The following is a 24787-nucleotide window of genomic DNA, read 5'->3' on the forward strand; positions in this document are numbered from 1 at the left end:
AAGATTTAACCCCTCAGCCTTGAGGAGCAGAATCAGAAGCAAACATTTTTAACTGCCAATATGTTCTTCTTATTGACTTTGAAAAGCTCCAGAAGCTTTGCACAATGTTTAAGGAAAATCTAAGAAGAGTTACATAATCCAGCTAACAGGGCCAAGTTTTTTAAGTGTGCATGGTATTTTGGGGTACACAATAATCTCAATGTGGTTTATTGTCAGAGGCGTGGCTAGGCCTCTTGTATTTTACTAATTTGTTCCTTAATACTCCCTATGCAGAGAAGGAAGGAAAGAACAAAACACTGGTAAAGTAACCCTTGAGTTATAGAACGTGTTAAAAACCTTGAGTTATAGAACGTAAGTGTCTCTTAAAACTGGCATCATTTTCTAAGCTCCAGCTGTTTTTGGCCAAATCAGTCAACAGTCTCTCCTGGTAGGTGAGGATACCCAAAATCATTATGTTTCCTGAAATGTAAAAAGAGGCTCCAGAGTGGAATGATTGCATTTTATCCAAAGTTTTCTTACATCCATGCAATAGAACCTTCCATTCACATAGAGAAACAGTGGATGAAGGAAGTCAGGGAAATCAAAAAACTTTGAAACAATTCATTTAATTGGAATAGAGTATTTTGATTTTCTTGGAACCTTTTGGCATTAAAATGCTCTCTAAGGCAAACTGTGCTTCGAAAAACTAATTATTGGAACATTCCCCAAACACTGCAGACTGGCAAGTCTGACCAAATGAAATGTTCAGTTAACATAATGAACAAAAACATCATGGCTTATTTTTTAATTGCTTCTCGATATGAATAGACGCATATTTGTGTTTCTTCTCACCCAAGCAAACTATTTACCTCTTTCTCCATTTGTAATCCTTCTGCTCTAATATTTCTTTCAAATACTTCTCTCTTTTCAGTCTGTGGGTTGGATTTTCTGTACACAAGAATGTAGTCAATTCGACACTTTCCATCTCTGAAGTAAAGTCCATTTGATTTGTTTTTTTCCGGCACTGTCTGCACACAACGAGAAAGGAACCAGTTTAAGACACTCATAAAAATGAGTCTGCGGTGAGGAATGTTAAGGAACAATTAAAAGTAAATGAATTTTTCACTGTTTTATCAAAACATTTTTATTAATGAAAAATGTAAACAGTAGAATGTGGAGCAACCGAGAATGATCACATTCTAAAGGTGAGAGTGGAAATTGATATACTTATTCTGAAAAACACACTGGCATTAAAAGTGAACATTTGATGGGGCACATGGGTAGCTCAGGTCATGATCTCACAGTTCGTGAGTTTGAGCCCCAGGCCGGGCTTTGTGCTGACAGTTCAGAGTCTGCAGCCTGCTTCAGATTATGTGTCTTCCTCTCTCTGTCCCTCCTCCACTCGTACTCTGTCTCTCTCTCAAAAATAAACAAAAACATTTTTTAAAAAGTGAACATGTGCATAACATACAACCCATAATAAGAGATATCTTTATTAAAGCAACTGGGAGACATGTATATGACTACAGAAGCACTGTTCATAAGAGTAGAAAATAAAAAACGTGAATCAATTCAAATGTCCATGGACTGGCAAATAGGTAAATAAATTGCAGAACAGTCATACAGTAGAATATTATACAGCAGTAAAAATGAATGAACTATAGTTCCATAAAATATGGAATCTTAAAATTGTATTGACAGAAAAAAAACCAAGTCACATAAGACTTCATGCTACATGATTTTTAATAAAACAAAAATAAAATGAATCTACAAAGAAGCTGTTAAGGCTATAAATGTGCATGATAAAGCTATTTTTAGAATAAGAGTATGAAAAAACCAAGAATTTAGGAATATGGGACTTTTGATAAGGTAGAGGGATGAGATTAAAAGCAGCTTTGATGGTTTTAGTATTATTCTAGTTCAATGTTTCTCAAAATTTTTGCCCACTATAAGAAAAACATTTTGCTTTGTGATATCTGTATACATACAGAAACATAGAAAGGATCTGAGACAAAAGTTTCACAAGACAATACTTACCCTTTCTACTTACATACATGCTAATATTAATTTTCCATTCCCTTAAAAATAATTGAAGTTAGTAACCTAGTTGTAGATCTGAAATTTGAAAAATGACCATTCTAGTTCATATGTTGGATGGTAGATTAAGGTGTTCATTTTGCTATTATGCTTCAAGACTTACAAGTAAGCTACAAATATTATTTTGTAGTGAGTACACATATAAAAATTAAAGAACAAAACAGTAGGTATAATTTTCATCAGGCTTCATGGGCTTGTTGTAATCATGTACAATGCTGAAAGAGACCATCAATTACAGGGTGGTTAGGCTAGAGACAAATTTCTCAGGCTGACAGATTTCAAAAACATGTCTGTGAACCTAGCAAGTGGAAATGGGGGAAGAGGAGTTGGCTACCTTTTCTGTAGGTCACAGTTTACATCAGTTTTTAAACAGTGGTATGTGGGAGGCAAACATGCCAGACTTCCAAGGTCATTGCACCAGACTTCCGGAGTCACTGCTAGAACCTACATTCTTGTACAAATGCCATGCATACACCCTCATACAAAAGGGAAAATATCAGCCAGGAGGGATAGAAATGTCACATCACTTTGTCTTGGTGCAGATATTTTCAATTGATGACCAATCCTTACTATTTTTTTTTTTTTTGCTTTGCTTTAAGAAGTACTCAGAAGTCCACCCAAATAAGCACTTTCTTAACAATTATTTGCCAAGTAAGAGAGAACTACTTTGTAGATTTAGCATGTCAGCATCTGCCTGCAAAAACAAGGTTTCAGCATGGCATCTGGAGCAAGGTTATCAGCAAAGCCTTAACCCTCCTGGGACTGTTTCCTTGCCTGTAAGTTAAGGAGAGGAGACTAGGTCTTTTGAGATCCCTCCTTTATGCCACATCATGGCATTCAAAGTAACTGTGTGAATAGATGACAACAGAAAGAAGTTTTTTAGAGAAAAATACAGGGGCACCTGGGTGGCTCAGTCGCTTAAGTGTCCAACTTCAGCTCAGGTCATGATCTCACTGCTCATGAGTTGGAGCCTCGTGTCGGGCTCTGTGCTGACAGCTTAGAGCCTGGAGCCTACTTCGGATTCTGGGTCTCCTTCTCTCTCTTCCCTCCCCTGCTCATACTCTCTCTTTCTCAAAAGTAAATAAAAGTTAAAAAAAAATTTTAAATACATGGATGGTAGCATATGGTGTTTGTAGGAAGAGGTCCAAGGAAGCTTAGTAGAAATAAACAGTTTTCCCTGTTCAAAGGTGTCATCCTGTCAAAAGTTAACTGGCTCTGGAATAATAAAAACAGGAGGAATATGCAGTAAATAAATGATTCTGATTCTGTGTTCCTATTACCTATGCGTATACAAAGCTAATGCATATACAAAGAAGATATTAAACTCCACTGAGGTGCAATCTGAACAAGAGTGAATGTCCCTAACAAAAGCCTTTTCTTCCAAAATGACATATGAACAGATGGATCTATTAACAACTGCAATGAGTTTCCAGATTACATAGGCAAGTGGCAACTCAAGGAGGCTTTGGACAACACAATCTACTGAGAGCTGGTCTATTCTGTGTCACTGTTCTATGCACTGGGGGATGTATACAAGGAAGTCCTTTCTTGTAAGGCTTTCTATCTACTAGGGACACTCAGAATGAAGATTATCACAAAATGACAGGTAGTTTCAAGAATCTCCTTTTATATAAATGAAATGTCTCTGGGTATAAGAAGGAAAATACATGACTCACTGAAAAATGTTTTAAGCATAGGTAGATTCAGGATTCCTGAAATGTGCTAGACTTGTGGGGGAAATAAAAGAATATAAGACCTGCCCCGTGTTTTCTGGAAACCTACAGTTTAATGAGACGATGACTTTAGACAATCCATTGGAGGCATATTCCCAGTTCCCACCTGGATGAAAACCAGTATTTTTAAAAAATTACACACTTACCTCTCCCCCTGCTTCCAATCTGCTAGCATCATCTGAAGTACTGGTCAGGTTTCCAGGGTGAAGCAGAGAATCATCATCTTTGCAAGGACTGTTGACAGCTTCTAATTCATCAAAAAGAATATTGACATCCTTGGCCACTAAAACCAAAATAAAAACATTACAAGTGGGGTTAAGAATTTTGGATCTTAAAATAAATACCGAAATAGAATGTGTCTCCCTTTGGCTTCATATTTTTTTCATTGTTTCAAGAACACCTTGAATGACAGGTGTATTATTTCCTAAGAGAAAAGGAGGTCAGATGTAAAACATGTTTTATCCAACAGTGTCTTGATTAGGCAAGATTAAGGACAATATGAAGCAAAGTAAAGTACTTCCATAATATAAATATAACTTACCTTCCATGATAAGAGAAGGCATTATGTTTGTTTAGTTTTCCTTGATATAGTTGTTTAGCATAAAGTACTTTCACTTAAGACTTCTAAGAACTCATTCTCTGTGTTGGAGATAACCTTTTAAAATTTTATTTTATTTTTCATCAAAGTGTCATACAACTTGCTAAGTGAACCCATACATGAGCCAATTGCAAGATGCAGTAAGATCTGTAATTTTATTCCTTCGTTACTTCCTAAGGTCTAATAAAGAAAACGTAATACAGTAAGAAAACATACAGATAGGTTTTCTGCCTTTCTTATTTCTCTAATCATGAACTGAAATCATGAAGTTACCCATTCAGGGGCTTTCCCAAAAGATTGCTGATGCCAATACATGAAGCACTATATATCAGAGTTCCAAATAAAGAATATCACATTCAAATGCATGGTGCCTTGTAGCATACCAGAAATGACAGTTCAGCACTAGTGGCTGAAGAAATATGGTGCCAGGTCCAGGACCCTTCCTTAGCAACTCAAATGAGAGACCAATATTGAAGCTCACTTTTTCCTTTGATGCTTTAGAAATTGCCAAGGGCTTTTAACCTGCCACAAGCTGTTGCGCAGAATAATTTGTAGGTGATATGGTACTATTTACATAGCACATACAAGAATATTCATCCTTGGGGCACCTGGGTGGCGCAGTCGGTTAAGCGTCCGACTTCAGCCAGGTCACGATCTCGCGGTCCGTGAGTTCGAGCCCCGCGTCAGGCTCTGGGCTGATGGCTCAGAGCCTGGAGCCTGTTTCCGATTCTGTGTCTTCCTCTCTCTCTGCCCCTCCCCTGTTCATGCTCTGTCTCTCTCTCTGTCCCAAAAATGAATAAACGTTGAAAAAAAAATTTAAAAAAAAAAAGAATATTCATCCTTTCATTCAAAATATTTTTAGGGATGTGCACACTGTGTTGTGCACAGAGTTGTGTGATAGCCATACCTTGATGAATAAAGGTGAGTAAACAAAACAAATAGTCAAAGAAATGTAAACTGCATTGAACTCTATAAAGAACAGAACATAGTTTGGATATAGAGAGAACAGATATCATCTACCTAGAGAGTGTGACCAGGTTCTATAGCTATATCCAAATTTGTGACTTTAGGCAATTCATTTAACTACTCAGTTTTTTTTCCTGTAAAATAAAATGGGTATGGCAATAAAATTAACATTTATTGTTTACTGTGATAGGTTGAATCATGGTCCCCAAAGGTAATCTGATACCTGAAACGTGAATATCTTACCTTCTATGGCAAAAGGGATGCTGTAGATGTGTTTAATTCAAGGATCTTAATGTGGGAGATTATTTTGGATTATATGGGAGGGCCCAAACTAATTACAAGGCAGGCACGAGGGTCAGAATCAGAGAGATGGATTGGAAGATGCTATGATGCTGGCTTTGAAAATGGGGGTAGGGGCGCCTGGGTGGCGCAGTCGGTTAAGCGTCCGACTTCAGCCAGGTCACGATCTCGCGGTCCGTGAGTTTGAGCCCCGCGTCAGGCTCTGGGCTGATGGCTCAGAGCCTGGAGCCTGTTTCCGATTCTGTGTCTCCCTCTCTCTCTGCCCCTCCCCCCGTTCATGCTCTCTCTCTGTCCCAAAAATAAAAAAAAAAAAATGTTGGAAAAAAAAAGGTAAATGGGGGTAGAGCCAGGAGTCAAGGAATGCAGGTGCCCCAGAAAGTAAAGAAAGGCAAGAAAGCAGATTCTCTCCTAGAGCCTGAAGAAGGAACACAGTTTTGCTGACACCTTTATGTCTTCTGACCTCCAGAACTGTAAGATAATAATTTTGTGTTGTTTTAAGTCACTACATTTGTGGTAATTTGTGACAGCAACAAAAGTAAACCAATACACTTACTATAGGTTTTTAGACTCTGCAGCTCCAAAGAAAAAAACCTCATGGTCTTGTTATACAACCAGGATTTAGGGACACCTATGTTGTGCCATGAACTCAAGGAAAGGAACAGTTCTGAAGGGACATGGTATGTCTAGTGTTGTGGAAGACATCAAGGGGAAAGGCAACTTCCCTGACATCCCTACATAAAGAGACTCCTTCTCGTCCAATTATTCTTCACCTCCTCTCACTGCTCATTTCTTCACAGCACTTATCACAATGTAATTATATTGCTTATTCATTTGTTTACCTGTATACTGAATGTTTACCCTATGAGAATATAAGTTACATAAGAATAGGGAACTTGTCTGTCTCGACTGGTGTACAGAGGTCCTGGCACAGCCCTCAAAATGTATGTTTAATGATACAATGATGACCTCAAGGGGGAAATAGTCTAAGGATGTCTGGGATCCCCCTTTTCTCAAAATCCTATGGTTCTAGGACCTTGCATGTTCATTTTTCCTAACACAATTCTTATTCACAAGCCAGGCACTCCATAGTTTCAAGTAGAGACTGATTAAATTTTCAAGTACATAGTGATTACATTTCAAGTAGATATTGATTATATTTGAACAACAGGATAAAATTATTTTAACAAAGTATAAGATTTACTATTAGTTAAAAAATATTTTTTAATGTTTATTTATTTTGAGAGAGAGAGATAAAGAGTGTGATGGGAGAGGGGCAGAGAGAGAGGGAGACACAGAATCCAAAGAAGATTCCCAGGCTCTGAGCTGTCAGCACAGAGCCTGATGTGGGACTTGAACCCACAACCACAAGATCATGACCTGAGCTGAAGTTGCACACTTAACCGAATGAGCCACCCTGGTGCCGCCTGCTTACTATTCTAGGCTCTACCACTCATCTGCATGAACTTGTGCTCTCATTTCCTCATTGATGAGGCAGGTATGGAAAACTTCTTTTTCAGGATGGCTGAGAGGATTCAAGGAGATCATATACATGTTAGTCAGGGTGGCTGACGCATGGTGGATCTGCAAGAAATGTTGGTTTATCGATTTTGGACACTGGGGCCTTAAGTTACCACTTAAACCTTATCAACACAAGATGTCAAAAGAAACATTTGCAAGTTGAACTGGTTGTTATGAGGGGTAGATTGGGGTGAGGTGTGAAATAAAGGGGGAAGCTAAAGAGGACACTGAGATTCACGTCTAGGTGACTTACTGACTCACCATGGGGACAAACTCTTGAATATCCATTCATCCATCCATGAGAATTGCCCCTCTGCTTTTGCCAAAGATAAAAAATTACCAGATCATCTTCTGTCGGTACCACCTTCTGGTGTTGGCACAATCAGTTCAATAAAGCCCTCTATCTTTTGGAGTTCCCAAATGGAACCATGCTGTCACCCAGGAGATGTCTGGAGACATTTTTCATCGTCCTGGCTAAGGAGAGAGGGTGGTGCTAGCATCTAGCGGGGTAGAGGCCAGGGATGCTGCTAAACATCCTACAATGTGCAGAAGAGCCCCATAAAAAGTTGTCTAGGCCAAAATGTCAACAGTGTTGAGGTTGAAAAATTTTGCTTTATATTAAAGGACCCACTATTTGATTCTAAAGGGACCAGATAACTTGGGAAAGGGAAGAGAAGTCCTTTGTTTTTCATATTGCTGCCCAACAGTATTACTATCTGGAAGTTGTTATGGAGCTGATGTTACCTGAATGCTCAAGAGAAATAAGTATGCTGTACTATCTGATTTTTAGAGAATTAAGTTATATTAAGGCACCACTATCACATGCCAGTCTCTCAAGAGCCTTAGCAGAGATTAAAAATGCTGATCCGTCAAAAAATGCTGAGCTGAACACACGGTCAGTAACATGTAGAACATGTAGACAACTACACAGACAGAAGAAATATGTGCCCTTCATCAATATCTCACCATTGTTACTGATAGAGCAGCTTTACATGCTAAGATTTAGAAACAAAGTACAATATCCTTTGAAGCAAATTTATATCATTTCTTTAAGGAAAACATCCCCAACTTCCAAAGTTAATCAATTTTAAAAATCTATCTATTCAACAAGTACTTAGTGGATGCCTATCTTGCCTGGACACTGTGCTGGGCTAGGAACTGGGGTTCAAGCACTGGATGTACCAGCCATGGCCCCTGTCCTCACAGAGCTCACCATCTAGCAAGGTGGCAGCTTTATCCATGGCATAGATATCACAATGATACTGTACATCCAAACAAGGTTACTTTTAAAGGATCCCCTCACTTTCCTTATACTTTTTTTTTCCTCAAAATAAGTTTGATAATTATCTACTTATTAGAATTCTGCTATTAGACCCATTAAATAAAAAAGAGCCAAATGTTTTGAGAAGTCAATTAAGAATAATAAGATGAGAATGCAAAAAATTCTATTCAACCCACGTAAGAGACCTACACTGCATAAACTCAGGAAGGGCTGTGTGAATAGAACTGGAAGGCTGAGTCAGTATAGGTAGATACCATACATTTGAAAAGCACGAGAGACCCAAATGACCTCTGCAAAAAGCAGGCATTCAGCCTAAAAAAAACCATGTACAGCAAAGAGTCATGTACATCAGCTACACAAAAGTCAAGAACCTTAAATTGCCTGGGAGATCAAAAATCAGAATCTTGAGTAAATCATCAAACAGCATAGGAAAGAGATTTCTGTAGGCTGACTTGCTATGCTATTCCAGAATAGAGGCAGAGCAGAGAAGTCAGAGGGCTAGGAGGCAGGTAGATCCTGACATTCTTTATATGATGGAAAGGCAAATTTACCTGTATAGTACTGAATCTACTCATTAAATATTTGCAATTATTTAAATATTTTTTCAATGAAAATCGTTTAGGTTATGAGCCATTATTCATTCTCTAGGGAAAAGAGACCACAAATATATTTCAAGGGCTCAAATAAAGAAGCAAACAAGTGAATTACCTTCTACCATTTGCTCACCGAAGCAACATTTAAGTTAGGTGCTAGAGGTACAAACATGAACAAGAGATGAGTGGAAGAAATCAAATCAGTGTTATAAAAGCAAGGGAAATCAAACAGTGTGTCTTTTAGAGAGTAAGAAATAAATACCAAAAAATCAAATAGCTCCACTCACCGCTGTTTTAACTCTATTCCTCAAATGCAGCAGGAAAACCCCACACTGCTATGAAAGTACAGTAGTACTTTAATCTCAGTATTTTCTGATGCAGAGAAAATAAAGTGAAATTATAGGTCACTGAAGACAACATGAGAGGACTGTGTAGTGTAATCCAGGTATCTATATTTGTCCTCCAGAGCACCAGCTCATGTTACTATTTTTGTCCCAAGTTCCAATGATTACATCTGACATTCAGAATTCTGAAGATACTGTGTATTGGCCTCAAATCCTCATCAGAAAACACGAAAAAAAGGACACCTTTGGGAATTATTTAGAATGCGAAAAAAATTGTTTAAATCTTAATTTGAGGGGCGCCTGGGTGGCTCAGTTAGTTAAGCAACGAATTCGGATCAGGTCATGATCTCACAGTTTCCGAGTTCCAGCCCCACATCAGGCTCTGTGCTGACACCTCAGAGCCTGGAGCCTGCTTCAGATTCTGTGTCTCCCTCTCTCTGCCCCTCCCCTGCCCGCATCTGTGTCTTTATCTCTCAAAAATTAATAAACATTAAAAAAAATCTTAATTTGAACATAGCAGGCTGTTTTATAAGAAGTTCACCTTCACATCTAGCCCCAGGGTCTCTTCCAGGGAAAAGCCCATGGCATCTCCACAACTGATGTAAGGACTAGCAAATAGGAGGCGCTCAATGCCCATTTCTAGATAAGTAAAAACTAGTAGTAAGGTTCTATCAATTTTTTTTTTCTTATTCTAGTTCTCTTAGTGTGATTGCTTGGAAGTATCTGTTTCTCTCTCAGACCCAGAAAGTAAATATGAAGGAAGTGGGAAGGGAGACATACGCAAGGGCATTACAATGTATTGAGTGCCGACTGTGTATTAAGGATTTTCAGGTCTGTTTTCCCCTTTCATCCTCAAAATACTTTAAGAGAGGGACATTCTGAGAAAGAAGCCAGGCTCAGAGACACAAAGTATGGCCACACAGTAAGTGACAGAGATGAAATCTAACCCAGTTCTGACCCCCAAATCCACGATGTTTCTAGCTGGCTTCCTGTTTCTGTGGAAAGAATCCTACTGTTCTTAAGTCATGTTTGGCTTTCAAGTACACAGGAGGTCCTTTAACCACCAACCAACTATCTTGCCCTAGTTCTAATATTTATCTGAAGAGAGCTAGACTTTACATCTGTCACCTGACAGGTCTGACACTTTTTAAAATTTAACAAATAGATCAAATTAAATGTTTTTAAAAATTCAGAGAAACACAAGAGACTCAGTAAAACTTTGAGTACCTGAAGGTGGGATTTTAAAAACTAAACACTACTTAACATTTGTATGATACCAACAAACCTAGGACTCTCTGTTCATTACACTTCAAATGAAATCTTACGGTGTTTCTGAGGCAGAGACGGCTTGGTGTACAATGAGGAGGGAAAAAAAGGCAAATTTGGAAAACTCAAAATAAATACAGCAATTGGAAAGGACATGAATCTTCCCTTAGCTGGCTTTACTTCCTGCCAAAGGTCAGCGGTTTTCAAAGTGTGTTCCCTGGAGCCCCAGGACCCTTTTGGGGAATTTCATGGAAGGGACAATGAGGAAACTGAGTGGGCAAAGCCCTACACCCTCTACCCCCAGCTACTCCCAACAACTCAGTTACCTGTTTTATATATTGAGATTATACGTGAAAATACATGTGAGGAAGAAACAACAGCTTCTACTGCTTTAAAAAGTTTATAAATCTCTACTAGTGTGTTATAGCAACAATTAAATGGCTGTGTTAACATCTCCCCAAAGAAAACCTGGGGTAAGAAAGCTGGGGTTCTAACTGTTACAGATCTGAGCGTAGGTACTTTTTTCTGCCATGGAAAGTTTACTTGAAATACTTTAAGATTAAAAATAGGTCTCTGAAAAAAGAAGTCATAAAAATTTTTTAAAATGTGTAGTCATTAAAAAAATGTCATTTGCATTTTCTGGCTCAGTAATGATGCGGTTTATATAAAACGGGGCATAGACAATAGCATAGGGTACCCACAGGGCACTCTGCAACGGGGCCAAGATCATTAACTTGTTCCTGGGACAGCATGTTTCTTATGAAGAGCTTCTCTTGCCACTACTTCATTCTAAAGAAACGGACAGACACCGTGGTTACTTCTACAGCAAGGCAGATAATAACAGCACCTCTTAAAATCTGAGAGTGATACTTAGAGAAGAACTGAGTACCTAATTCTAGCTTTGCTCAATAGCCTTGGTTACCTTTTAGCAACTTTAAAGGAGGTCAATGATGTTCTACATTAAAGATCCTGAGTCTCCTGACCATAATTTCCCTTTCTTTGGAAAGAGCATGAGCTTTGGATTCAGACAAGCCTGGATTCAAATGCTAGTCTTCACACCTACTAGCCATTAGATTATTTAACTTATTTAAGCTTTAATATATTTCTCTTTTCAGTGAGGATAATACAAATTACCATACAGGATTATTGAGAGGAATGAGGACAAGGTAGCAGCCAACACTTGCCATGTGCCAGGCACTACATTAAGGGCTTTATGCAGATTTACTATAACTATTCCCCTTTATCAGATGTGGAAATTAAGGCAAAAAGAATTTAAGACTGAATACAATAATACGGGTAAAAAGCCAAGCGAGAGTTGCCAGGCAAGATCACATGTGCAATATATGTCAGCACCTCCCTCTTCCCCATCTTCCCCTTTGAAACAGCATGACCATACAGATTAAAAATAAAATTGGAAATCAGGGCTCAAAAAATTGGATTCAAAATGACTCACTGGATGTCACTGAGAAATGACTCAGTCTCTGCAGGCACAGAAGCACAGAGGACCACCAGTGCAGGAACAGCACTGTGATTATGTGGGCACACGTGCAAGCACAGAGGGTCAGACTATAGGATAACAATGAGCCTTCCAACCTCCAAGTTCTCATTTCAAACATTTTGCTTTTTGCTCTCTTTCCCTCACAAGAATCTAATGGACTACGACACAATAATGTGCCATGGTGTGAATGCCACTCTAGAGTCCCCACAGTCTGTTATCTGTATATGCTGGGAATCAAGAAAACAAGAACCGAGGACAAAGCAGGAGAAGTGGGCAACAAAAAAGTGGGGGGAAGGAATGATCTCCAGAAAAGGATGGGCATTGATGATAATTTAAAACAAGAATTAAAAGGTTCAGTATAACCTTTGAATGGTATATTTTTTTAATGGCTTTCTAATGTAATAAATTCTCATTCACAAATACACACACATATGCTTCATGGACCGCAGATCTTTAAGATGTGATTCTCAATCGAATTGCAGAATGAAATATATTATTTTTCTAAGTGATCCTTCTCAAAAAAGTCCAGATTTTAAAAATTTGGGGACAAAAAAAAATCAGAATAGTTTTGTTTTAGTTGCTATTATTATATATACTATAGTAGGCACTAAAATCCTTTGACTACTAGGGGTTATGAATCTTACTGGACAAATTCAAGACTAAGAATTGCCCCCATGATCTTGTCATCATTACATCAAGTGAAATCTGTCTCTAAGTCCCCACCCCACTGGCCTGGTAGACAATTTCAGTTCAGCCATTGCTGACATTCCTCTACTTCACACATGTAGTACTGTAAAAGGTTACAGAGGTTTTGTAAACAGCAGAATGTTTAAAGAGACCGCTCAGTTCTCCAAGCCACACTGCTACTCATGAACCACCCCCTTTGCAAGTCTAGAATAGAATTCATTCATTCACTCATTCATTAACAAAATTTGTTGAGTGGCTACTATACTCTATTTTCTGCTCAAGATACTAGAGTTACAACAAAGAAATAGGAAGAGAAGACTGCCACCTTCCCAGAACCTTCAAAGTTCCCTGAATGCTAGAAGATCTGCTTCTTCCTCAGGCTAGAGAATCTCAGCCAAGACTGGCAGTTCTGGTGGCTCAGGTGCAGGCTCCCAGCACACAACCCAGTCATTTCCTCCCTTTCTACACAGCGAAGGGAAGCCATGCTACCACTGCAGGAGAATCTAAGTGAGCTGGACAGGAAATTCCTTTTCTCTGTCTCTGGGTATCTATGTGTGTTTCTTTCTCCCTTTACCAAGCTTTAGTCACTCAGAAGCCCAGGCTTTCAGAAAACAAAAGCCAGGAACTTCAGGAACACAGAACTCTACTGAAACAAAGGATGGGGATGGGGAACAAAAGGTTAGAATAAAGAAAGAGGGGAAAATAATGAAGGAAAACACACACATACACCCTTATGTCATACTGCCACATATAAATGCTTTCTTCCTAGAAAGCAATCAAGTTTTCATTTTGAAAAATAAAACACGGGGCGCCTGGGTGGCGCAGTCGGTTAAGCGTCCGACTTCAGCCAGGTCGCGATCTCGCGGTCCGTGAGTTCGAGCCCCGCGTCGGGCTCTGGGCTGATGGCTCAGAGCCTGGAGCCGGTTTCTGATTCTGTGTCTCCCTCTCTCTCTGCCCCTCCCCCATTCATGCTCTGTCTCTCTCTGTCCCAAAAATAAAATAAATGTTGAAAAAAAAAAAAAAAAGAAAAATAAAACAAATGTGATCTGTGACTGTTTTAATTTTTCTTGAATTTAACTGTGCACCAAAATGTTCACCAGTGCTTTAAGATTATGAGGAACATAGTGTGTGGCACATGACAGGTGAGATGGATAGATGGATGAATGGATAAAATGACTCTTTTCTTCCTTAGAAGCTGTATATCTGATATGGGGAAGCTGAGAAACTTATAGGTGGCCAGCCATTCTAAGACATCTTTTGGACGGATGAAACTATTGTTGGACAGATGTAACTACTGTTAGGGCGTAAGTACTATAGGAAAAAAAATGTAAATGTATTTTATAATGTAGAAGCATGGAGAAGAATTCTTGCATCAAGACATAACAAAGTAAGAATAATTTTTTTTAATTTTAATGTTCATTTTTGAGAGAGAGAGAGAGAGAACGCACAAGTGAGGGAGGGGCAGAAAGAGAGGGAGAGAGACAGAGAAACCCAAGCAGGCTCCAGGCTCTGAGCTGTCAGCACAGAGCCTAACATGGGGCTCAAACCCACAAACTGCAAGATCATGACTGGAGCTGAAGTCAGAGGCTCAACCAACTGAGCCACCTAGCTGCCCCAAAATAATAATAATTTTTTTTTTAATCTGGAGTTTATTTTTCCTAATTATTTTTAGTTAATCTTTTATTTATCCGAACAAGGGCCAACATATGTTTAAACATTGACTATCAAATATTAACCATTTACCCTTAGGGAGGTATACTCCGTTTTTTTCACCTTTAAAATGGAAAAAATAGCATCTATTACTTATAGGGTTGTTTTAAGAATAGGAAGAGATAGAATGGAAGAGCACTTACTGTAACAGTCAGCCTACCTTTGACACTCAAAACATGTTTCAAATACTCTTTCTCTCTCTTTTCTAGCTTGTTTTTAAAGGTCATATATGTATGTCCAAGAAATTCCAAGAAAATAATGAAATCTTTCTATCATCTCAAGAAAAATACTTGTAGGAGAGAAAGAATTTTCCTGATGTCCAAATCCTATATATTTTTACATTTTTGTAAGTTGGTCTCTTAAAGCTTCCTATAAACAATAATCTATAGTACAGTCCCTTGAAGAACCAAACTATGTATTTTTATACTTAGGAATTTCAATTAACTTGTTAAATATCTGAATCACATTTGAAATGCAGAGAGAAACTGAAGGGAGATAAAAGGTCCAAATCCCTCCTACCAGTAATGACTCAGGCCACATGGGCAGCTTCTCAAACCTACTTAGCATAAAAATTATTATATTTTTAAGTTTATTTATTTATTTTGAGAGAGAGAGAGAGAGGAACCAGCAGGGGAAGGGGCAGAGAGAGAGAGGGGGCCAGAGGATGAGAAGCAGGCTCTATAGTGACAGCAGAGAGGCTGATACAGGGCCCACAAAACACGAGATCATGACCTGAGCTGAAGTCGAAAGCTTAACAGACTGAGCCACCCAGGCGTCCCAGCATCAAACTTATTTTTTAACAAGAAAACAGATTAGTTACAAAGTATTAGAAAATTCTTAAACCTATAAAAAGTTTATTTTCATTTTAAAGTAAAATATTTCCCTTTTCTTAGTTTTACATTTAAATATTAACTACTCATAAGCCTCCACTCTTCTACTTGTTCACAGTGTTATCATATATAAATGTCTGTAGTAAAATATAGTAACAAAAATTACTGTAAGTATCATCTCATAAACATTTAAATTTATGTAAGTTCACGCAGCCCTAAAAACTTTTAAGTTCATCTCCTGCACTTGCATAGAAGCCAACTTTTATCATTTATTAAAAATTTTTTAAAATCCTCTCAGCACTATATAATCTATCATCTTTCAAATCAGATGAAGTAATTACAGAATTTTATAACTTCCCATGAAAAAATTATTTTCTCTCCAATGTCTATTAATTGGATTTTTAATCTCTTGGGGAAATTTTTCTCTTTTATTCATTAAGCTAATATGAAGGGACTGCCCAACCAGAACAAATAACTGGTCCTCTTGTATTCTTCATTAAAAATATTTCTCTTAGTACCAGCCTTATCTTCAATTTCAGGATCCTTCCCCTTGATGTGTTTAAACCCCATACTGAGCACATTCAGAAAGGAATCAAATGAAGGGTAGGAGACCCTCTATCCTCCTCTGGTTTCCAATCTTGATCATATTACCTCAACAGGTAACCTCTGCCACCCTCAGCTGTCCTACCTATGAAAGGAAAGTATTAATTATCTCAGAAGGTCAGGAGGGCAGTATAATAACAAAAGAGGATAACTGCTATGAAAATGCTTAAAGCTGCTCACTAAAAACTTAGTATAGAAATGCAGTGTCACAAAACCAAAAGTAGCAAAAAAATTATAGTGGTTCTTTCTGCAGTGCTCTTCAGATCTAACCCCTTCAAACGCGAAACTGTACAATACTATTGGATCTTAAAAGAGGAGTATCATTATCTCGAATTAGAGCTCCAATAATGAGACACAAATGTTAATGATTTAGTATGTGATACTACATCATCCATCCTCAATGCTGAATCTACAACTTGAGTAAATGTATGGTTTATGATCAAATTCGTAGTGACAACTACCAAACACAAAGTAATGTAAGAAGAGTAAACCTTGATTAATCAAAATGCTTACAAGAGAGGGGTCATTCCTGGGTCACAGCCCATCATTAGAGATTCAAGATACCCGTTTTGGAGAATAAATTCCTGATTTCAGTTTATTGCATCAACATTTACTTTTTACTACTCTTACATTTGAGCAAAGGAATAATATTCTGGTTTCTCAAAGAGTTTTATTTGATTATGATTAATCAAGGAATCTAAAAATTACAATTCCTAGATATTGGTTAAATATCACAGAATACTAAATATATAGAATTTATAATTCCACTCCAGTTTTCCATCAGGCTTCTTCAAACACCCCAATACTATGTGACTCAGTTTCACAAATTAAACCTGCAGTTCAGTAGCCATCTTTTCTGGTCTCAAAATTATCTTACACAGTATCTCTTTTAAGACATTTTTTAAAGCATGGCATCTAAGTTTCTAGTTTTATTATCCCTCCCAAGTATTAGAAGAGTTTCTCCTTTCATGGTCAAATTAAAATTTGAGTGAAACTTACTTTCTTGTATTGCATTAAGAATCTCTGAAAAGTCCACATCACTCTTTGGGCCGTCAGGTAGTATTTGCATATCCAGCTGGTAGCCTTGCAAATCCACACCTCCTTCTAGAGAAATGAAAGATATTCATGGAGTTTGCACTGGTTATCAGAGAGCCCAGCATTAGGGTCCCAAGGAGAGGGAACGTCAAAATCTAAAATGAACAGCCAGCTGGTTTGCCAGTGATCCTCCCTCTTGGAAAAATTACTTAAAAAAAAATGAGAAACATTACTAGCCATTTGATCCTTATGGGACCAAAAAGGTTTAACTGTATTTCCAATGTAAAAAATAAGGCAATTATTTTTTTAAAATACCACACACTTCATAGTATTTTCTGATAATTTCCTAGGTGAAGAATGAAACATGTTAGCCTCCACCCAAGGACATTTAAAATTATTTTTAGCTTCACATGGCTCAAAAGTGACATTCAACACAAATACTTTATAGCATCTTCTCTAAAATTATAATACATTCTTAGAAAAGGGTTTAATATTCTTGATATCACAGGAAAAAAGATATCTTTTTCCCCCTCACAGTTGGACTTTCCTACTACATCACTTATTTTTCAATTATACCAGAATGCTTTTATTTATTCTATGAAATAATTAAACCTCTTGTACTAGATTTGCCTGATGCATTTCTGGTGTGTTCTAAAGAAAGACGGTTATTTATGCTGCTCCACATACCTATAGGACATTTAAAGAAGTCAAGGAAACCAAGATATCCAAAAGTAGCTTAATTACTACTAACAAACCTTTAAATCCTTCTTAAAATAATTACAAATAACATCTCCAATTTGAGGAGTCTGGTAGGGTTAAAAGCCAGTGCTAAAAGGAAAAGATAGCCTGATGAACAGAGTAGGCCATGCCCTAGCTTCCAATACTTTTGTAAAAATAATTATTTCATAAGCCCAGAAATTATTCTTAGCCTTCAATAAATTTGTTATGTCCCTAAAACTCAAAAAGAATATGACATAGTCATGATTGCACAGGGACACTCATTCTAGGAGGGACAAGGACATAAGTAACATAATAGAAGGTGAGCTTAAAAGGGCACGAACTTTTATCTGCATGCTATCACTCGGTTCTTAGAACAGTGCTTAGCACAGAGTAGGCCCTCAACAAATGTAGGTTGAATGAATGACTAAGGCTGTGTGGTACTTATGAAACATAAAGGCCATAGAGCTACAAGGCAAGCTATAAGCTCAGATACTAGAGTCCTACAACTGAGCATTCAAATTCTTATTAGGAAACATTGAATCTCTCTAAATCTCGGTTTCCTCATCTATAAGATAGGGGTGATATTAATAACAATCTCACAGAATAGCCATGAGGACTAGATGAGATAATGCATGAAAAGCTCTTAGCTGTCAAACAGTCAGTGCTCAGTAAATTGGAAGTCATTACTATTATCATCCATAATAATGTTTCAAAGGAACACTGACATTTGTATAGAACTATCTAGCTATGAATAATGAGAAGCCACAAGTCCATTTTTTGTGATAACAGCATGCATTTCAGTGACTGTCAAGCACTGTCAAGCACTGTAGACACAGTGAACTTCTTAAATGCATGCATGCGGTTGCCTTACTGAAGTTGAGACTAAGCTTCCAAACAGGAATTAAAATGGGTTATTTGGTTTATTTCCACCAAGTTCAGCCACTGTGAATAAGGAGAAGTTCTGATGCTTTTCAACCTCTACTAAGTCCTTTGTTCTGTTCAATAACCAAAGACCTTATAATAACAATGATAAAAAATAAAGAACAAGAATATTCACTACTGCCTCTAGGCTGGCTCTGGGCTATGTGCTTGTTCATTTCATTTAGTCTTTACCTTTGAAAAGAAGGTGCAGTGAGAAGTAACTTGCCCAATGTCACACAGCTACTAAGCTGTAAAGATGCAATACCAATCCGTGCTCATAACTACCATTCTTTAATAGCCCCTATATCAAAGCAGTTACAAATATAGGCTGTCAGAAATACGAAAACTGGATTTACCAACAGTCCCATGTTCTAGAACTTCAGACCAAGATAAATACCACTGCATAACCTAAAAAGCAAAGGACTTGCTAAATAGACTAATCAATAGAAGCCCAACTTATTTACCTTTGTTTGCCTTCGTCAGAAGCTCATAAATTCATGTGGAAGTAATTTTGACTAATAGCCACAAATTTTAATAACTAAAATTACACAAATTTTTAATATTTTTTTTTGTTAAAGAACAGTATAGGAGTATAAGAAGTCACAGAAGCAGCAATATAAAGGGGGCATTCAGGTCATTAACATCTCTTTAAAGAACATTTAATGCTTAAGATAAAATTAAAATGTGAGGAAAATGAATACAGAGATACAGATAAATAGATTTGTCTCAAGTATATTTAAAAAAACACCCTTTTATATAACTAGAAAAAAAGACAGAAAGAAATTAGTCCAAATGGGTACACAGGTTATATCTCACCTATAACATTATGGGTATATTTTGTTTTATTCTTTATCTTCTCTATTTTTTTATAATAAAAAAAATACTTTTATAATTTTAAAGTCATTAAAAAATTCAGATTGTGTCAGTAGAGAACATTAAATATTTAGAATTCAGGATTCAAGTCTTAAAGACTATAGATGTTAAACCAGTAAGGGAATAATTTAATTTAAGATTTTCTAAATTAATTCAATTCTTTAAATGTATACGTTAAAGAGCTCAAACTTGTAGGATGCAGCATTCTCTTCATGGAAAACCTTGAGATCACATTTAGAATCCTTAACATTTAAGGTATCTTTCTTCATCTGCTCTAGAAGAAATAAAAAATATACTTTCATAAAGTGTAATAATATAAGGGTCTGGAACTTCTGACAGGAAGTCATTCATTAAAGTCCAACATGACAAAGTAGGGCTTTTGCAAACTTTCCTAAATAGAAAGTGATCACTTGTGCAAGGACATTTTCAAATAAATCCTTCAAGGTGACAATCTTCACCTTTAGCACATACTGTCAACTGAACAAGACTAAATTACTTCAATACAAAACATTCTATGTCTACTTTGAATGTCTGGTATTTATTTATTGTTAGTCCTATAGCTTCAATGTGTTCTCTAAAATGTTGAGAATCATATCTTCTGTAGTCAAAGAGGCCTCTGACTTGAGTCAAAACACAAAGGTCTTTTTTCAGAGGCAAGATGGTGAAAATGTCATAGTTTCAAACTGATCACGTTTTAAAATAAAATATAACCCCCATTGTTGTTGACAGTAACTGACATGCAAACCAAATGTAATCCCAACGAAACTAAACCAGTAAGTTACATTAAAGAGGGAAGCTGAAAACTTTCCTAAAGATGTGGAGAACATAATGCACAATTTTAAAAATCAAAAATAGCCACAAAATTCATGTGATCTCCAATTTTGCCTTGAGATTCTCTCACACTTGATTGATTATACTCAAATCTTAATTATGATTCTGCAGTGTGAGAGTAAAGTTGAAAGTAGTTTCAATAAAAAGTAACCTTGACAGCAGTGCTTACATTTAATAAAAGATCTTCGCTGGGCAAACAATAGGTTAAAAATTCATTTTAGATTTATAACTAGCTTACACAGATTTAGCTAAATGCTTACATACAAAAGGAACCAAAAAAAAAAACAAGCTCTAACGTTTATTTATTTTTGGGACAGAGAGAGACAGAGCATGAACGGGGGAGGGGCAGAGAGAGAGGGAGACACAGAATCGGAAACAGGCTCCAGGCTCTGAGCCATCAGCCCAGAGCCTGACGCGGGGCTCGAACTCACAGACCGCGAGATCGTGACCTGGCTGAAGTCTGACGCTTAACCGACTGCGCCACCCAGGCGCCCCCCCCCAAAAAAACCAAGCTCTAAATAGGAGTCTCAATTAGCAAATATGTCAATGCCTCTCCCATTCCATCTCTGTCTATAGAAATCCTTTTCTACTTCTAAGCCCCATCCTAAATACTCTGCTTCAGAAAACATTTCTTGATCCTAATAAGCAAAAACCACTTTCTACTATTTCTATTTTGAACTTTTATGGCTACCTATATTTTATCTTTTCTGTGGTACATTTTTCTATCAAAAATAAGGTAGGTAAAGTACCTAGCACAGGATAGAGTAGACACAGACATGTGAGCTCTCATTTCTCCCCATCTAGGTTTTTTCTCCATCTCTAGCACTCTCAACTAGACTGTAACATGGTGGAGGCCCGATAACAAACTTTACTCACTTTTATCCCCTAGAGAATCTAAAACAAGGCCTTGAACATTTTAATTGCTCAATTAATGCTCTTATACTGCAATTTCACATTACTAGTAACAGTGGATACAGACTAAGAAAACATCCCAGTTTTCTTTCCTCGTCCATAATTTTAAGGCATCTTGACAGGTTATCTATAGATAACTATGAAAGACATGTTCTAGATCATACATTTACTTTTTGTGAAGTCTTCTCAAATTTTGTCAAATAATAAAGAAAATGCTGAGGTACCAAAATCTTAAAGCTTATAATGAAAGTCAAGAGTTGCCAAACTTACCCCTTTCTCAATCCAAACCTATCCCCTGAATACACTCTAAAGAGTTTGTTTTTACTTCTTTTGGCTATTTATGTGTAGGTGTTCCATTGTTTCTTGATCCATTTTATTTATTACTTATTTCCTGCTATATGTAAGACAATATAAGTTATATTACTGCCACTTCCCTTTGTCCTCCACCCTCCCATCAAATCACTATTCTTAGTTATTCTGTTACATTTAATAATATATTATATAATATATAATAATATTCTGTTATAGTTTAATAATTTTAAATGACTTAAAATTCAATTTCTTGTTCAACCGAATTCAGACAGATCTTATATTTGCAAATTAGCATAAAATGGTACAAAAAAGCAGATTCTGACATTACATTGACCTGGATTTGAATTTAGTTTATATGACCCTGAGACATTTTATTTAATGTCATTATTTTGAGCCTCATTTTTCTCATTTATAAAATGGAAAAGATGAAATTTTTGGAGGCTCCATTGAAAATTATGGACAATTATTTATATATATATGCAAATATGGCTCATAGTGTTAGATCACCAGGTGAGTATCTATTTTCTATGTTTTATCTAATTTTATATGGCATATTCCTTCTCTGGAAAATGAAGACCAATTCCAGGTTTAGGGTATAGACTAAATAAAAACAGTGCCTTAAAAAAATTCTGTAACTTGGACTTGGAATATTTATTTCACATTGAAAGAGAAATAAAGAGAAGTATGACAAGTCAAATCTTACCTTCCCCATGCAACACAAAAGAATGGGGGACTCTGTAAAGTAGGCCAGAGGGGACAAATGGTATTTTCTGTGATTTCCTCATAATTAATGATGCTGGATGTGAGCATGTGTCTACATTTTACTTATATTCTGTAAATAAAAATTGGTAGTTCCTGTCCTGAGAGGCATTTTTTAATACAAATTGTCAAATGCAGTATTTTTACAATATAGGAAGCAGTGATATACCAAAATTTTATATAAATATCTAAAATAAATCCTCATATGTAATATTTTTGGATTTAATAGGCTGCAAAAATACCCTTTTTTGTAATTGAGAGTTTGTTTTCAATTCCTCATAGTGAATTCAGTGTTTCTATGACAATGTTAAGATGAAGAATGGTATTAAGGAGAGGTAGCAGTACATTCTGTCTTCTTTACAAACTTTTCCTGCATCAAGCCAGTGTTCAAAATGTATCTTTTAAGAAGGAAGAAAATGATTTCAGTTCTTCTCAAGGATCTGAAGTCGGAAACCCTAGATTCACATGTGGGATATTCCGCTGGCTCTAGAAAAACCTTCCATCTCCGTGTCTTACCTTCATTTATGGTGCTTACCAAAATCTATTTAATATGCCACAAGCTAAAAAGACTTTACAATAGAGGATGCTTCATAAGTACTATTGTGAAAAGACACACAGATCACACTCTTTCATATTAGTGTTTCATAACTATAAATCTAGTAATGTTGGAAGATTATTCTCTTCCAAAAGAAAGCTCAGCATTGTATTAATAGGAATAAACAGACTGATTCACCCATACCAGTCACTAGCTAAAGATATTCTTTCAAATGTTTAACATTGAGTAGTTCTAAGGACTCAATTCTGGACTGGATCCTGACTGGAAAATCGCATTTAGCTAATAGCGGGTAGAAGTTTCTCAGGTCTAAAATGGAAATAATAATCCCTGTGCTTTAGCCAATAATGGCTGACTTTCAACAAAACTGTTTCCATGTTTCTCAGGACTGGCAAGACTGTAATCTCCTAAATTATAATGCATCCTTGCACTAGCAGTTCCAAAGAGAGTTTGGAAACCAGAGCTGCAAAGCTACAAAGCAGGAAAGATTTGTGAGTTCTGTAGGCAGGGCTTCTTGGTGGGTGGGCAGGGGGCTCTTGCAATATCCTAGCTGGTGAGTTCTGTTGCTATGATGACAGGCATTCTTTAGAGAAAGAGAAGACAGTATTTAGGATTAGGAGGGGTTGCAGAATAGAAAACATGAGACCTTCAGCATTACTATTATGTTGTTTACTTTCTTGCATGATAAATCTATAGATGGGCTTGAGATGAACGTATGAAAGAGTATGGCCTTGCAAGACAGCAAGCTTCATGAGCGCTAGGGTTCTGCCCATCTTGTACATGACTCTTACCTCTAACTTAGGAAATTAAGCAGAATGGAAGCTTACTATTAACTACCTACCACAATTATGGGCTCAGGTAACTAGTTATAGTTGTATGATCTTTAAAAAAAATTTTTTTTAACATTTATTTATTTTTGAGACACAGAGAGACAGAGTATGAACGGGGGAGGGTCAGAGAGAGAGAGAGGGAGACACAGAATCTGAAACAGGCTCCAGGCTCTGAGCTGTCAGCACAGAGGCCGACGCGGGGCTCGAACTCACGGATCGTGAGATCGTGACCTGAGCCGAAGTCGGCCATTTAACTGACTGAGCCACCCAGGCACCTCTATAGTTGTATGATCTTTAGTTAAATTATTATTTAAATCTCTCCAAGCTTCTTAAATTTATTTTTTTTAATTTTTTTTCAACGTTTATTTATTTTTTGGACAGAGAGAGACAGAGCATGAACGGGGGAGGGGCAGAGAGAGAGGGAGACACAGAATTGGAAACAGGCTCCAGGCTCCGAGCCATCAGCCCAGAGCCTGACGCGGGGCTCGAACTCACAGACCGCGAGATCGTGACCTGGCTGAAGTCGGACGCTTAACCGACTGCGCCACCCAGGCGCCCCTCTCCAAGCTTCTTAAATATAAAATTGTTTCAAATAACCTCAGGCAGAAGATACAGTTTTATACTGCACAAAACACAATCCTTGTTCCAGAAATTAGTCATTTTGTTTTCCCTGGGGCTGCCTTTTCTGTAGCTTTTCTTCACTCACTTTGTGTGTTCAACTGGTTGTGAAAAGACTTCAGAAAATTCTCTCTACATGCATCATATAAGTCAAAATATGTGCATAAGTCTTTAAGCAAAGGGAAACAAAAATGCAAATATCTAAGGGAAGAATTTGGTACATATTTTTAGAAAACACAATTCTGTTACTCAGCAAATGAGAGCAAAGAACACAGATACCAATGCCCAAAATAGCTTGTTTTCCTAAGCACCCCCTGTTTACTAAACTCACATCACACATCACAAAAAAAAAAAAAACACTTAAAGAGGAAGAGATTCAAATGAAGGATAATTAGTGTTATTTCCAAATCCCACCACTG

At 37.1% G+C, this 24787-nt stretch overlaps 1 protein-coding gene across 4 annotated transcripts in view; it reads right to left on the bottom strand.

The window, feature by feature from the left end:
* ANO4 (anoctamin 4) overlaps positions 1-24787 on the bottom strand; it is a 421314-nt gene that overhangs the window by 199927 nt on the left and 196600 nt on the right. For 3 of the 4 annotated variants that reach the window (XM_040491101.1, XM_040491100.1, XM_040491103.1), the window contains 3 exons: positions 17004-17108; positions 3956-4092; positions 849-1007 (listed from right to left, as the gene is read on the bottom strand). In XM_040491101.1, coding sequence (XP_040347035.1) covers positions 849-1007; positions 3956-4092; positions 17004-17108 — 401 coding nt within the window. The remainder of the gene's footprint in view (positions 1-848; positions 1008-3955; positions 4093-17003; positions 17109-24787) is intronic. The other variant, XM_040491102.1, reaches the window with a different exon arrangement.

Source organism: Herpailurus yagouaroundi, unplaced genomic scaffold (genome assembly GCF_014898765.1).
Source record: "Herpailurus yagouaroundi ecotype Mexico unplaced genomic scaffold, PumYag 182, whole genome shotgun sequence".
NCBI classification, from domain to species: domain Eukaryota; kingdom Metazoa; phylum Chordata; class Mammalia; order Carnivora; family Felidae; genus Herpailurus; species Herpailurus yagouaroundi.